Below are 16587 nucleotides of genomic sequence, written 5' to 3' on the forward strand. Positions count from 1 at the left end.
ACTTGGTAAACTGGATGCACTGAAAAATAAGAACTTTGCCTCTTGGAAGCTGATAAAATGATGCTAGAAAAAGTTTTCTGATGGCCTACCCACATAGACTGCAGTCATTAGACAATTGGAATGGGTAGAATAGAGAACCCTTTCACACAGCTGTGGAGAAATAGAAAGAATTAGCCACTTCACATATTTCAATGCTGTTTCTGAAAATGAGAAAGGGAAAAAAAAAAAAGAAAGAAAAAGAAAGGCAACATATTAAGAGTCTTTGTCACTGTCCATTGCGCCATACATATCTGCCAGCTTTTTAAACCGAGGCCCCCAGTCACTAAGGTAATCGTAGTCCTGATCTCCGTCCGTAGTCACCGACTCCAAGGAGCTGAGGGACTCTGCCATGGAACCATTACCTTCGTACGCGTAGGTTGCTAATGAGTCATACGGGGGTGCCGTTGGATCTATGTCATTTTCCTTTAACCTTTGGTTAATGAAATCTCTGACATCTGTGTTATCTCGCACTGTTGCAGTCCGCCGTGGCATAAAAAGTGTTTCGGGCACAATGTCTCTGCGTAATTTATTATCGTCTATGGCTTCGGGATTCCTCAGCGTGCCGATATCAAACGCCTGGGTGTCTTCCTCTCCACCACCTTCATCATTATAACTGACAATGTTGTCTCTGATGTCTTCTTTCGAAATAATCAAAGGCTCTTTTTTCCGCTGCCGCCTCAGTGCTGCAAACAGCACGACTGTAACTGGAAACAAAAACAACAGGGGAAGAGAAAGGGAAAGGTTAATCCCTAACTCCATTAAAACCCAGAAGAAAGATTGTGCCTCTGCTTGAATTCAAAGTTTTAAAAGACATTTTGCAAAATTGCAAACACGCACGTCAGGTTTTCAGAGTGTGCTTGCTCTGCCTGTGAGTACGTTGGGAGATGAAACTGCATGCATGTGCACTAGAAGAAAGGAGACATCAAGCTTGTAAGAAGCCAAGTGGAGTGTCTTTTTGTCAGTAGGCACATTTTTGCCCAAAGTCATGCAGTAATTTTGTTGCATTGAGAACAGAACTAGTTTCATGAGAGTTGGGAAAGAAGAAAGACTTTCTCTGAAATAAGTAACGTCAGGTGTTATTTACCTTGAACCGCTGGGACGAGATGCAACTTGTGCTTTGGACAAGACTAGTATCTACTGGGCTATGATAAAAGGTTAGCAAAGCTGCATTTCAAGATAAGTAAATCTATCTGTCTCTGGAAAAAAGCTTGGAATATGGAGTGGATTTTCAGTCAGCAGTTTTATTAACTTCCCTTCCATGTTTTTACAATGTACATCACCTTAAAAAAATACATGGCTTAAATCTTAGACTGATGAGATATGGTAATGGTATTGTGATAAATGAGAGTCCCAAACAGAACTCCAATTAAAGTTTACAATTTATTAGGCGAATAAAAGCAAGCAAACAGCGCTGGGTGCGCCGGGAGTCTCCGCTCCACCAAGATGCACACCGTATAGTTCCTATTTCTGGTATATATTCCTTTTACTAATACATATTCTTAATTATTTCTGAGAAAAGGTGGTCTTATTACAATGAGCTCAGAGAAGTCATCTCCATAGTCTCCACCCCTAACCCCCCCCAGCTGCGCGTGCGCAGTGTCTCCTGGTGGTCGTGAGTAGGAGTCTCAGGGATGAAGGCTGTATGTCTTCCTTGTGATGACTTTTTCACCTCCCCAGAAAACTAGCGAAGTCATCATGACTCTGCTCTGCGAAGTCATCAGGACCGTCCTTGTTCTCCATCTTGGCTCCTGCTTATCTTACACAAGGGTTATGCAACTTACAGATACATGGCTTGAGCAAGCTAACTTAAAAGTGGTTAAGCGAGATTAGAGATTAAGCGCATACAGGCCCCTAGGCCCCTCTTGTCTAACACCTTGCAACTGGCAGTAAAGCAAAAGAAGAAGAGAAAAAAAAAACCCAAAATGTTAGGTGGCTTTTGCAAGAAGCGAGAACTATATCCATACCATTCTGCTTTCTCTAGGACTACGGGTATACAAGAATGAACAGAATGGTTAAAGGTTACGTATACAGAGAAGGTCATATTTCACTGTGCGGCCCTAACATTGTTTTATATTGCCATGTATCAGGTGAACACATTTCACAATTGGGGCTCCTGGTTAGTAGCATCATGAGGCATTTCGCAGGTTTACGTTTTTGCATTTCACAGAGATCTTAAACTAAGACAATCACTTGTCTTGAATAAGCACACCCTACTCCTCGCCACCTATTTGCACATCCATCCATTGTCCCATATTGACACGAATCAAATGAACATATTTCACAGTATCATTTAATCTGCCAAAGGCATGAGATTTCTCAAACAGATAATTTTATGCCTTTCATTCTAAAGTATGTGTGTTCATAGATATATATTGTTTATTTATTTGCAGAGCAGGAACTCTTTCCAGTGCCCTGATCCAAATTTAAATATTTTTGCTCAAAAATGATCCCCAGTTCTGTTGGAGAAGCGGGCACAGAGGGTAGGAAGTGATATGCTCAACACTTTATTTCCTTTAGAAGGTAATTTCAGATTTCTTAGCTGGATTCTACCTTAAGATGGTAAATGACTGAATATTTACAAATGAACAGCAGCAAGGAGCAGGGATGTATTACTACGACCACTGCTGCTTTGGTAGTCTGAGGTCCACAGTGCCCAGTGTTTCAGCTCTGCTGTGCAAACTCCAAGAAAAGATACATCTTGCTGTCTACAGTTCTTTCATAGCAGAGCAAAGCAAATCAGAAAATGCCTAAACATGCTGATATGAGATGATATGGTGGATCAAAATTATTTTTCATGTGAGCTGTGTTTCTAAAATGGTGTGTGAGTCAAAGCACAGTAACTGTTAAGAGACTTTTTCTACACTCCCTTCCTCATTCGTAACCTTGTTGAAGGAAATGCCAAGGGCTGAGGACGTCCCTACAACAAAATTTTAGCCCATTGAAACTTGTCTTTCTTAGCTTTGACAGACAAAAAGTGTCTTTTTTATTTTTTTTTAATTGTGAGCTCCCCTGCAGGATTGCTTAGAGCAAGATGCTATCTGTAGGTGTGCTCAAGCTTGTATTCGAAGAGTCTCATGCTCTTTCTCTTCATTGACTATGGAGGGATCCTAAGAAGACTGGATAAAGTAGGAAAATGGTCTAATTTCTGCTGTGTCTTTACCACAGGAATAGTGTGAGTAAGGAAGAAGGTCTGTTAATATTAGTTGAAAGGAGATGAAATTGAAGGAATTAAGAGGGCTGGTTCCGATATTGAAAGCTTCAGGCTCTCACTCTAATGATGAGGATTTACTTATGGTGTCATGTAAAGGCCCTAATTTGAGTGATGCTTTTTTGCGCTGCTGTGAAAAAATGCAGTAAGAGATAATTCTCTTCCTTTAGAGTATAAAGCTGTGACACTACGTGGGAGGATTGGGGAAAGGTCTATGTGGGAGAACAGAGATAGCTAGAGAAAATTTTGGAGAATTTGAGAAACAGAGTGTTGATTTTGAATGGGCTTCTGGAATAGCAACTGGTAGAATGATCTGAGAAAGTACAGGAATGACAGTTTTCACATAGAAGGGTTCCTGAAGTATCTCGTTGACAAAAGAGTTACACAGAGTATGCAAGAATGAGACTTTGTTAATTATGTCACACCTCTAACACCTGAGTTTTCTTATTTTTGTGCTGAACTTGCAGGCAAAAAAAACCCATTAGATGTTCCACTAGAGGGTGGAAGCAGAGACAGATAGCCTGGGAGGAATACAGAGAAGCTGTACGAGTGACCAGGGATCAGGTGAGGAAGGCTAAAGCCCTGAAGGAATTGAATTTGGCAAGGGATATAAAAAGCAATAAGAAAAGCTTCTATAGGTATGTAGGGGAAAAAAGGAAGTCCAAGGAGAATGTAGGCCCCCTCCAGAAGGATACTGGTGCTCTGGTTACCCGGGACATAAAGAAGGCTGAGTTACTCAATGAATTTTTGCCTCAGTCTTCACTGATAAAGCCTCTTGTCTTACCACCCAAGCTGTGGAAAGAACTAGCAGGGACTGTGAGGATGAACTACCGCCCATTGTACTTGAAGAGCAGGTTCGGGAACATCTGAGGAACTTGAAGGTGCACAAGTCCATGGGACCTGATGAGATCCATCCGCGGGTCCTGAAGGAACTGGCGGATGAAGTTGCCAAGCCACTGGCCATTGTATCTGAGAAGTCGTGGTGGTCTGGCGAGGTCCCCGATGACTGGAAGAGAGGGAACATAACCCCCATATTTAAAAAGGGGAACAAGGAGGACCCGGGCAACTACAGGCCGGTCAGCCTCACCTCTGTGCCTGGCAAGGTCATGGAGCAGATTCTCCTGGGAACCATGCTAAGGCACATGGAGAGCAAGGAGGTGGTGGGTGACAGCCAACATGGCTTCACCAAAGGCAGATCGTGCCTGACCAACTTGGTGGCCTTTTATGATGGAGTGACAGCATCGGTGGACAAGGGTCGACCAACGGATATCATCTACCTGGACTTATGCAAAGCTTTTGACGCTGTCCCGCACGACATTCTTCTCTCTAAACTAGAGAGGCATGGGTTTGATGGATGGACCACTCGGTGGATAAGGAATTGGCTCAATGGCCGCACTCAGAGAGTAGTGGTCAACGGCTCGATGTCCAAGTGGAGACCGGTCACGAGTGGCGTCCCTCAGGGGTCCGTGTTGGGCCCGGCCCTCTTCAACATCTTTGTCGGTGACGTGGACAGTGGCATGGAGTGCACCCTCAGCAAGTTCACCGATGACACCAAGCTGTGTGGTGCCGTCGACACGCTGGAAGGGAGGGATGCCATCCAGAGGGACCTCGACAGGCTGGAGAGGTGGGCCCGTACCAACCTCATGAAGTTTAACCAGGCCAAATGCAAGGTCCTACATCTGGGTCGTGGCAATCCCAGGCATAAATACAGACTGGGTGGTGAATGGATCGAGAGCAGCCCTGAGGAGAAGGACTTGGGAGTACTGGTGGACGAGAAGCTCAATATGAGCCGGCAATGTGTGAAGGCCAACCGCATCCTGGGCTGCATCAAGAGGAGCGTGGCCAGCAGGTCGAGAGAGGTGATTCTCCCCCTCTACTCTGCCCTCATGAGACCTCACCTGGAGTACTGCGTCCAGTTCTGGAGCCCCAACATAAGAAGGACATGACCAGTTGGAGAGGGTCCAGAGGAGGGCCACGAAGATGATAAGAGGGCTGGAGCACCTTTCCTATGAGGACAGGCTGAAAGAGTTGGGGCTGTTCAGCCTGGAGAAGAGGAGGCTCCGGGGTGACCTTATAGCGGTCTTCCAGTACCTCAAGGGGGCCTACAAGAAAGATGGGGAGAGGCTGTTCAGGAGGGCCTGTTGTGATAGGACAAGGGGTAATGGTTTTAAAATAGAGGGAGGTAGATTCAGATTGGATATTAGGAAAAAATTTTTTACCATGAGAGTTGTAGAACACTGGAACAGGTTGCCCAGAGAGGTGGTGGATGTTCCATCCCTGGAGACGTTCAAGGCCAGGTTGGACGAGGCCCTGAGCAACCTGATCTAGTTGGAGATATCCCTGTTCCTTGCAGGGGGGTTGGACTAGATGACCATTGAAGGTCCCTTCCAGCCCTAACCATTCTATGATTCTATATGTTAAAGTACATCACCTTTATTTACATGTCAGTGTTCAGCAGTATCTGAGACTTTCTGATGAGCTGCTAGACTTACTCAAACTGCAGATAAACCTAGTAATTTACAGGCACTATTTGTTGCTGCTAAACTTGAAGTTGTGGTTCAGGTCTGCCCAGAGTGTTGTTTTTCACTCAGTAGTGGTTGCACATGCAAACCTTGAAAACAGAAAATTATATAGCTGAGTTAATTGAAAATCTGCTTATGGTGCATGGTGGCGTGAGCAGTAATTGACATAAAGTGCTGCTCAGCACACAGAATCAATTATTTTTGATCGATATAAAGTAGGAAATCATTTAATGTCAGATTGATATTAATGAACACAGTTGTACTAATGAGTGCAAGACTATCTGCAGCATTAGATTTCTTTTTCTGGTAAGGAACTTGATACAAAGTGAGCTCAGACCTTAGAGGCAGTGAAACCATGTTTCAAAGAATGAATTTAATGGCAAATTAAGGGTAAGACTGTTATTGTGGGAATCTGTTCTGAAAATGCGATAGTGCTTATTTGGGCAAGCCATGACTATACTGTTGAAGTTTGAGAATCACAACGTGTCTTTGACTCATGACTGGAGAGGGAAATTCTAATAGTAAAGGCCAGGATGATTCTGCAGTGGTGATAAGCATGTCCAAGGAAGATACGAGTATGGTAGAAAGAAGTGGAATCACTGGGGAAACATTTTCTCCCCTGCTTGACTCTACTGCTATAAAATTGGTCTGGCTTCCTTCTTTCCTGACCAGATACTAAAGGTGACTAATAACGTCTCCCTGACAACTGCCTCTGTTTTATTGTACAGTTCTCCCCAGATTAATAGACTATGGCTAATGGCAGAGGGACTGATTGTACTCTGCTGTACAAGAGGGGTGGAACCTGAGTGAGAGGAATGTGAGAGAGATTGCAAACTGTCTCTATTTTTATTTAAAAAAAAAAAAAAAGTTGATGACTTGTAAGTGTTGTAGGCAGTGTTGTACATCCTGCCCGCTCAGGATCCAACCTCTTCATATTGACAGGTGCCTGAAAGGGAGGTCCCTGTGTGATAGCTTGATGGGGGGGGTGGGGTGCGGTGTTCTGGTGGCAGGAGAGGGGATTTGCTCCCTGACCACCAGACCTGGGTCCCATCTCCCCCGGGGGTTGAGCCAAATTGGCGCCTCTGTGAATTGCCCTATTTAAGTTGAGACAAAGAGACGGGAGGCATGGTCTTTTTTGCGGTCTTTTGCCCAGGAGCGAGGAGAGGGGAGGAGGGCGCTGCCCTCGCTTCCGGCCGGGCGGCTGCTCGGCCCCAGGCCGGCGCCACGTGCTCAAGATGGCGCCGGGGGAGCAGCATGGGGGACTCGGGAAGCGCCCCGCTCCCAGGGTGCTCGCCGGGCCGAGCTCCCCCAGAGAGGATTAAGATCTAAGAGAAAATAACCACAACGGCCAGGTCAGTCAAGATGGAGCAGGAGGAGGTGTACTGGAGCTGAGGTTTCCCTTGCAATCGGTGTGAGGATGGCATCAGGGATTTTTTCCTCTTGAGTAGGGAATCCACTGAATCAAGGGAAAAATGGTGTAAGGACTCCTCCTCCTTTAAGAAAGGAGCGGCAGTTAACATCATGGATGAACTGACCTGCACTCCCCCATTCCCTGTCCCCCTGTGCTGCTGGGGGGAGGTAGAGCCAGGAACAAAAGGAAAGGGGGGTGGGGAGGTGTTGTTTTAAGATCTGGCCTTGTTTTCTCTTTATCCTCTCAAGTAACCGGTTTCATTCCCTTTTGTCTCTTGTTAAGTAACTGTTAATAAATTGTTTTGTTTTAAAAAAAAGTCTGAGTCATGTTTTGCCCGGGACCATGGCTGGTGGGGGTTCTCTCTGTTCTTGTCTCGACCCTCAGTTCCTTTTATTATAAAACCACGACACGCTGCAGCTTTTGACAGAGTGCTTTAGTAGCCACCTCATTTCAGCATCCTTTTCCAGCAGAACAGACGCACTGGAGACTTCTTGTTCCTTCATTTAGATATGCAAAGTAACTTAGTTTTAAACAATTAATCTGGCCTCCTTCTATGGTCAATAGAAAGATACAGACATCTGCAGAGGGTGATTAGTCTGGTCCACCTCAGGTATCAATAAGGGGATGGGATGAATGTCTCTCTACAGGTGCGTCTCTCTTTCAATAGACCAGAGGATGGAGCCCAGCTGTCTCCTCTTGCTTGGACATTTGTTAACTTTTAGATAACTAAGACTAGATAGGATGTGTTCTATACACCACATCTGTAGCAGCCCTCAGAAGCAGGAAATACGGCAACACAAATGCAGGATAAGACAAGGATATCTTTGCTTTTCTCTTATCCTAGCCTTGGTATAATCACTTGTAACAACGCAAAATAGCCATGAAAGGAATAAAATGCTTCCGAGCTACTTACCAAGTAATATAATGATACAGAGAAGAATGGCAATAAGAGCCCCAGTGCTAAGACCAGTAGGATGAATCAAGGCTTCTGCATTACAGGACAGCATCTTTCCTCGATGGTCACAAGCACATACTCGAATAGTCACCGTTTCAGTGCTGCTCTGAATAGGGAAGTCATTGTCTGATATTACCACTGGCAAGAAGTAGGTACTCATTTCATGCCGATTATATCTGTTTTTTCGGGTGAAAATCCCTGCTGTGTTGTCTGAAAACACAAAGCATGCATTAAAACTTCATCTGAAGACTGAAAGCAAGGATGAGATAATAAAGAAAAGTCTTCCTAAAAATTCACCTCTGTTGTCCCGTAGTGTAAAATTTGAGCTGCTGGCTGCCTCAGGAGCTAAGGAGAATGAAAACTGATGTCCATTGTACGAGTCATCTTTATCAACAGCACTTAATGTTTGTATCAGCTGAAACAATAAGAACAAAATTGTCTTCAAAGTCAGTGGACTTTATGCTTGTTTATGTACCCTAGGATTGTAAAGCAATCTTATTGTATTTGGTTTTTTATTCTGCTTTAAGACAGCTGACAATGCTATGGTGAGCTTAAGAAAAGTGATCCATGTGCTACTGCTGCTGTTTAGGATTGCCATGCTATTGCATCCCATACTATCAGCCAGTAGCATAATAAATTTGAAAGTTGGCAGGAAAATCACATTGAATTCGAAAGCAGGCTTGGGTTGATGCCACTCCAGACAGGTAGGAAACCTTGCATGTGACAAACAATAGTGATGAAAGGTGAGACAGTCCAAGGTTACTGTATATTTAGCTACCCAAATCTCATGTCACAGGAATTGTTTGGCTGAATCTTCCCAAATGATTTGCTACTTTGAACCATTTAGTAGCAGGACTAGTAGAGTGAGAGCTGGCTGGCAGGAAATAGTTATATCACAGACAGGACCTGTAACAGTTTACAGATCTGAAAGAGGGAGTGGAGGTGTCTGATTAAAGCAGAGAATCACAGAATGGAAATGAATCAGGGGTAACAAGGTGCAGTACAGAAAACAACAGTGTAAAACATACTGTCACATTAACTGTAAGAATACTAAGTGTAATCAGATACTATGCAGCCACTGTTTCGTTTAATTTCGCAAAACTGACAGTTCAATGCAATGCGAAGTATACTGCTTGACGAGGTGATGCAAGAGTAGTAGCAAAACCCAATTAATTTGGAATAATTTCTTAGTTCAAGCAGACAACACACCTGTTCTGCCTTTGCATTTTCACAGACGAAGGTCTCGTAGAACATGGCAAACTCTGGAGCATTGTCATTTACGTCCAAAACCTTAATGAACACTGGGACACGGCTGCTTTGTTTTGGGTTGTCTGAAATGATAAAACCAGAAAGAACAGAGATTTCATTTAGCCTAGCTACTGACTCAGTGCTGGACAAGAAAAGGACAGACTTAGGGGCTCATTGCCTTACTACTACTCACTCACAACACTCCACTTATATTCTGTTGATTTCAGGGGAATGTGTTATGCAGTGAATCCCACAAAATTGTGCTGTGTCATTATTACTCTGATTATGTGTAAGTTATGCAGTTAAGATTGGGTGGAAGTCCAGGATTTAAAAATTCCTTTGAATACTCCAAGTATGACTATGAATATATGGGGGATACGTATATATGTATAACTATAATACTGGAATTAAATTAAATCTATTTATTAACCTAATTGATACAATTCAGTGGCAACAAAGTTTCTAGAACATATTATCTTCCTTAACTTTGAAACAGGAAGACTGAAGATTCATGAAGATGGGATGGAGTGGGTTTTTTCCCTCTCCACCTGTTACATATAATACTCTGTTCTCGTGACACAGTTCCTTAAGCTACCATGATTACCATTATGTTAAATAAATAGTAACTGTGATCACAGATATTTTCTAATCTGTTGTGAATTGATTTGGCTGATATTCTAGAGTTAACACTAAAATGTATCAGCTGAAGAACAAAAGCACTCTATAGAACCTGCAGATCCCCATATGTAAATATATTTTTTTTTCCCTATGAGGACTGTGTAGTGCCAAGAGATTGAATTTAACAAGGATATTCCTGAGCATAAAATAGTGATAAGAACATTGTCATCTTTCTAGATAGAAGTGAAAACATTTGGAAATGCACCACATTGTACAGATCATTCCTTTTCCTGTTGGACTATTGGTCTTGTTGGACCATTCCTTTTCCTGTTGAGGGCAGACAGGCTTTAGTCATGAGGATACACAAAATGAGGAAAGGCAACAGGCAGCAACCTTGCCTAGGAGCCGTGAATGGTGAAATAGGGAACATTCTGAAGCAAAAAGTCACATCATAACAACCATTGACTCCTAAAAGGTACAAGAACTGCCCCCAAACAAATTTGTCATCACCAGTCAAAAGGAAACCAAGGGACATTGTCAGGACTTGATCTGTGTCCTTTGTGCTCCAAATCACCCAAGAAATGATCTAGGCCAGGTCACTCAGATGTACCCACCTCAGTGCCTAGGAGCATGTGGGTGTGAGAATGTGAGAGAGTGAAATCTGTGAAGGAATGAGTGTGACTGAAGTTAGTTTCCTTTGAAATAAATACCTTCCTCCTCCCTTTCAGAGGGCTCACATTGAGTTTTGCTGTGTTAATTTCCTACCCATGTTAATATAGTTTATTAATGCATTTTAACCTATGATTCAAGTGAAAAAAAATACTGCAATAAATATAGCCAGTCTAGGACTCTGTATGCTTCTACAAGCATCCATTATAGTAGCTTGTTGAGTTAGGCTTTAATAAAAGTCCTATTACTGTGTTTATCATACTTTCATAAATTTGAAAATGCCTTCTCTAAAATTGGCACTATATATTTGTATTATAAAGCTCAGTCATTTGGACAAAATATTGTGCTTTAAACCTCCACAGTTCCATTGAAGTTAATATGATTCCATTAAGTATAAACCACTTTCTAATATGAACCATTGGGCTAAATTCATTCAATGTATAAAATAACAGTTTATGTATAATATAGACTAGGCTGAATTGTATGCTGAAATACATCAATACAAATGTTGAATTTTTATAATAAGCAGAAATCAAAGATATTCATTTGAGGTTGCAGGACTATTGGCAAGACTATTTTATAAGGGCATACCTTTCTAACAAATGCATTCAAATATATTGGCAAATGTTTCTCAAGAATTACAATTCTTTTCTTTCCTGCTTTTTGAAACATAAACTACATATTTTCATTTTACTTCTACGTGCTTAAGATTGTTGCAATTTAAAATGATATTGCAATAGATAGAAGCTTCATAAAAACTCTATGCTCTAAGGACACTTTTTTTTTCCTGATTTAATTGAAATCTAGGTTGAAATATATGTATACATCTTTTAGTCCTTTTTTTTGGCCATCTTTCAAATTATTTTTGCAAACTAATTAAGTTAACTTGTTTGCATTATCCTTTAATTACTGCTGGGGTCCATCTCCAAAAAAAAGCTCCAGAAACTCAATCAACTGCTTAAATCTATTCATCTCTATAGTGGTGTGTTTTCCGTTGAACTAGCAACCAAACTGTTAAATAGTTTTTTCTAATTACAGCCTCAAAGTCCTGTCAATGTGCGATTTACTCTTAAGCGTTAAGTAAAGCTTATTTAAAAATATTCTGTGAATTCTCTCTGGTAAATCAGCTGTAATTCTGCAGCTGTGAATCCGTAGCCCTGTGTACTGAGTTTTATTGCCATTTTGCCTTCTGACTATGGCAGATGTATGGACCCAGTGTTTCATTAACTACGTGTCTGCAACGTTCACAGCACGATTCTCTGGGCTGCTGAGCAACTGCCGCTCATACTGGTGAAGAAGAAGAACATTAAAAAATGGAGCTATCTAGACTTACTGACAATTCTAGACAATTAAAGGCAAAACAACTTACATATTTTCATTTTTTTTCTACTGTAAAATGAAATCAGGAACAGTCACCCCTAAAAGGTGTTTCTTTTTATGATTTTATTTTTTTTTCACTTTTTTTATATCAAAGGGAACATCCATCCATCTAGATGCTCATCCTGCCTGTATCTTGACTGGACATTTCTTTTAGATTACTTCAGTGAAATATAACTGGATTTTGATGTGATGGTATGTCACAGAGCAATCAGTGATTAGCTGGAATTTAGTGGAATGAGACTTTAGCTAGCTTTGTTAGAAATTATTGGTTTTACCTAGGAACATTAAGCAGTGAAGCTTTCCAGTCTAGTCTCTTGAGACTAAAATTAGTGAGGTAGCCTGGATCAGACCAAGGCTTGTTTAAATATTAGCTGTATTTTAACAAAGAGAATCGCCTTCAGAAGGCATCTACTCCAGTTATGCCAAATTTGGTCTAAGCTCAGTGAAGCACAGCCTGGGAGGTAGGTTGTTGCAGCCTGGAAGGATTCAGACTAAAGAGGAATAGTGATTAAGACAGAAGCCTGTGTCAGACACAAAAGGTTTAGTTGAGAGGGTTTGACCCAGTAGAAGGTCTGTCTTTAGGGGAGGAGGCCAAGAACTAAATGAGCATTTCATATAGATGCTAAGTTGGTTTTCAGACAGTAATACAATTTATATATTGTATTTCATATATATAATAGTAATATAAAAATATTTTATATTTGTATATTATATCAGCTCTGCTGAGATCAATGCAAGTGTGCTTGCTATTCTTGCTTGTGTGTTCTTGCTATTCTTTTCTTTTCAGGTGTTTACTTTTCCTTCCTCCTCTACCCAGGAGCTCAGTCTGTAGTGTACAACTCTTGACCCTAGATCACTCCTTCAAAGACTTAATAGAAACATAAACACCTGACTAAGAGGCAGGCAAATATCCGTGTTTGGTATGCTGAAACCACGTATCTAGCATTAAAAGGTGCAAACTTTCAAGAGAGGGAGAAAACTATTAAAAACATCATTCCTGTAGGCTCTAACCCACTACTGTAGGCTCTAGCCCACTACTGTTTTACATAAATGCATCTGCTTGCCTCAATAGTATTGTTTCACATCAGTTTTCAGTTTTAAAAAGACCTTCAGAATAAAAAAAGATGGAGTCAAGTACTCCTTAGTTATACTCTTTTCACTGTTCAGCAGCTGACTGAGCCAGACAGGTACACACAACATAAGAAAGTAGAGCTTGTATTGTCTAAGAATATGTTGTTTGTTTGTTTGTTTTTAAAAAAGGCCACTTAGCCTCTAAGTTGCACAAAGACTTTGTGATGGTCATAGAACTGGTGTTTATATTACATCTACCTACCATTCCACCATGCTTCACAATCACAGGCACTATGACTCTGCAAAAGCAAATAGAATTGCATTCTCTAATATTTGAGCATGTCACATACTTATAGTTAATGTGTTAAAAGAATTGTTTATTAAGGCCACCTAGCATACAAGTCCTTATCTAGATCCCTGGCATTCCAGCTCCTAAAATCAACATGACTCATCACAAGTAATCACAAGATTACTTCTTCTGAGCAATCCTAAACGAAGTGACAGACTGATTTGTAACCATAGCTCATAATTTCAAAGGACATGAAAGAAGTTAAAAATGGAAATCCTTAAAACTGATTAAGTTCTGGGCATCTAGCTCAGCCCAGCCACCTCAGCCTTGCCTGAAAACATCTAGCCCGTGCTATATTCAGTCTGGATCAGACTGATTCAGCCATGAAATGCAGTTTGGCTTTAAACCATCTTGCTTGCTGCATGCCAATTTCAGAATTCAACAACCATGTTCAAAATGAAAAATAGCTGTTACTGATTAGAAAACACAGAACTGTTACCTCTCCTTCCGGCTCAGCTAAGTTACTTCTTCAAGAACGGTGTCCCTAGTAAACACAAAACTGAAGATCACCTCTTGCAGAGTTTCTGCTTCTTCATTAGTATTGAGTGGACTATCCATATAACCTGACATCTGTCCAGCCGTGCTTTCCACACGCTCAGCTAGAAAGCTAAATTCATTACATCAGGACAGCAGTGGTATTTAGGTTTGACTTACTGATCTCTGCTGCTATTACTGTAATGTTGTGCCATAGCAGTATTTCCCGGTCAAGGGGTTTTGAAGTAAATATCGAACCATTTCCTGAATTGATGTTGAATACTCTGTCCATATCAGTGTGTCGATCTACAGAGTACCTGCAAATACAGACACAGGGGTTAGAATAATGTTTTCTTTTTCATTTCTATGTTCTTAAACCATTTTCTAAGACTAGACATCAAACAGCTAGTAAATGGGGTTACCTTTTGTTTTCAGCACAGGCTTCAGAGTCTTTATATATTCACACAAAGAGCTAGTTCTGAGCTACTGGATAATGGAGGTTTGATTTAGAAGGTGGAGCATTGTCACCGAATAAATGAATTACTGTGGAATTTACATACCTCTGAGAATCATCAAAGCTTTGTTTTTAGTGAGAAATGTGAAGTCTATGTCCTGAAAGATATGAAGTTTATTTTAAGGCTGAGTTGGCTTTCCCATCATAAAACCTTCTTTTTATGGTTTGATATCTCAACTGTTCCAAATCAATTTTTTATATAAAATTTGACAGCTGGGGTGCATTTCTGCCTTTCATTTCCCAGCCTATAAAAAGACTGCCCCCCAAAAACAAGCAAGCACTGAACAGAGATTCATTATTCCATACTATATATCACATAAAAGTTTGCTGTAATTCATTAAAATTGACATGCTCAGCCCTGCTTGATGGTATCTAGATGTGAAAATGAATGCTATCAAGCTCTGGAGTAGCTCAGAGTCTAAACACAGATTCAAATTTTCAGTCTGATCTTTTGCATTTTCTGCTGAACTGAATCCAATTTTAAAAGCAGAAGTGTCCAGTTCATGGGAGAGGGTGCTACCACCCTGATATAGATGCTGTGACTTGGTTTTATCTCTCATGAAGAGAAAACTCTTGGATAAATTACAGAGTTTTCATGGAAATATGTCCCTGATGTTGCTAAAACAAGAATACTATTGAATTATTATTTTGCTCTTATTTCAAGCCTAAATGTATGCTGATGTACGATCCAGGACAGAGCCTTAGGAGGCCTGGTGTGCTGCCTTGGTCTCCTTGCATGAGACAAGGCAGCTACTTCTCCTTGTGATGAAGACAAGGCAGCTACTGCTGTCCCTTGTGTCCAGAAAAGGATAAAGATACGGCTGAGCTGTTATGCAGTCAGATGAAAATTGGGCCAGGAGAATGACTGGTAGAGTTTACTGCCACTACAGAATTGAGGGGAATGCAGAGGCTGAAGAAAAATTTCCATTCCCTGCTGTGCCCTAGGAGCAGCTATGTGATGTGTCCTTTGTTCTGCACAGATTTCCCAGTGCCTGTGCAGTACCTCTTAACTTCTGAGAAAGAGTCCAGTTGAAACATGTGATTCTGACAAAGGTTTAAAATGAACTAACTTGCTATTTATCTTGTAACTGCAATTTTTTTTTCTTCTTTACAATTAAAAAAAAGGGATATAATACCCATAACAAATTAGACTGGTCTTATTCTAAAATGAGAGTTTGAGTGTAGCCTACCTTCCTAAACAAAACTATAGCAAGTACTAATTATTTGCACTAAATTGTTTTTCTTTTTCCACATTACATTCCTATGGAAACAACCAACTGAGATTGGAAGGTACTCACAAAAAGCTAACTTTTTGGTAGGGATTGCATAGGCACACCTTGCTAGTTTTTCGCAGTTGATTTAGTTTTTGTTGCTGTCTCTTGAACTAACAGTACCACAATTTCAGCTGCATGAAGTCAGCTGTGGTGTCACTAACCTAGTTCCTTTGTGCAGCATTGTAACTTTACCGTCAGCTTGAAAAGGGTATGTGAGAAGGTATTTAACAGGCAGTGCTGACTGATGGGACAGCACCAGCAAGCTGTGTTGTTTTGTCCAAATCAAAATAGTATATGTGAATTTGTTGACTTAGCTGAAATGTTTGATGGAAACAAGTTTGTACAAACTGGTCTGATTCTCTTATATTTTGATAAAGTAAGTATTTGATATGGTAAACATTTCATTTTAACTTTCATTCAGTCAGGCTTTTATATGATATTATGTTGGTATTTTGTGAATTCAATTATTTTTCAGATATTCCGTAGCTCATTTCCATATCTTTCAGCTGAAATACTTTGGTATTTCCATTCTGCAGTAAATCTAGATTTTGCTTTCCTATTTGAAATGAGATATCAGGATTTTCCATAGATTAGCTGTTCCAGCCAACTGTAATAGTATGTTTCAGGCTCTTATTCAGCAACATATTTAAGTAAGCAACTAGCTTTAGGCATGAGTTATCCATTTATTGTTTTTTCTGTCTTCCATTATGCTTTCACTCATGCTTCATATTATGAATAAACTTAAAATGTCTTACTGCTTTAGCACGTTTTAATGCCTTGGGATATTGTAATCACTATCTTTACTTTGTAAGATTTCCCAAATTCAATCTGTGGTACAATATCTGGAAGAAATGA

General features: G+C 40.8%; 1 protein-coding gene across 3 annotated transcripts in view; it reads right to left on the minus strand.

Moving 5' to 3' along the window:
• Positions 1 to 252: 252 nt before the first annotated feature.
• CDH6 (cadherin 6) overlaps positions 253 to 16587 on the minus strand; it is a 54874-nt gene continuing 38539 nt past the window's right edge. For 2 of the 3 annotated variants that reach the window (XM_086609013.1, XM_086609011.1), the window contains 5 exons: positions 14125 to 14261; positions 9345 to 9466; positions 8433 to 8550; positions 8094 to 8345; positions 253 to 743 (listed from right to left, as the gene is read on the minus strand). In XM_086609013.1, the coding sequence (XP_086465139.1) occupies positions 253 to 743; positions 8094 to 8345; positions 8433 to 8550; positions 9345 to 9466; positions 14125 to 14261 (1120 nt within the window). The remainder of the gene's footprint in view (positions 744 to 8093; positions 8346 to 8432; positions 8551 to 9344; positions 9467 to 14124; positions 14262 to 16587) is intronic. The other variant, XM_086609012.1, reaches the window with a different exon arrangement.

This window comes from Tauraco erythrolophus, chromosome 3 (genome assembly GCF_009769465.1).
Source record: "Tauraco erythrolophus isolate bTauEry1 chromosome 3, bTauEry1.pri, whole genome shotgun sequence".
Classification (NCBI taxonomy): domain Eukaryota; kingdom Metazoa; phylum Chordata; class Aves; order Musophagiformes; family Musophagidae; genus Tauraco; species Tauraco erythrolophus.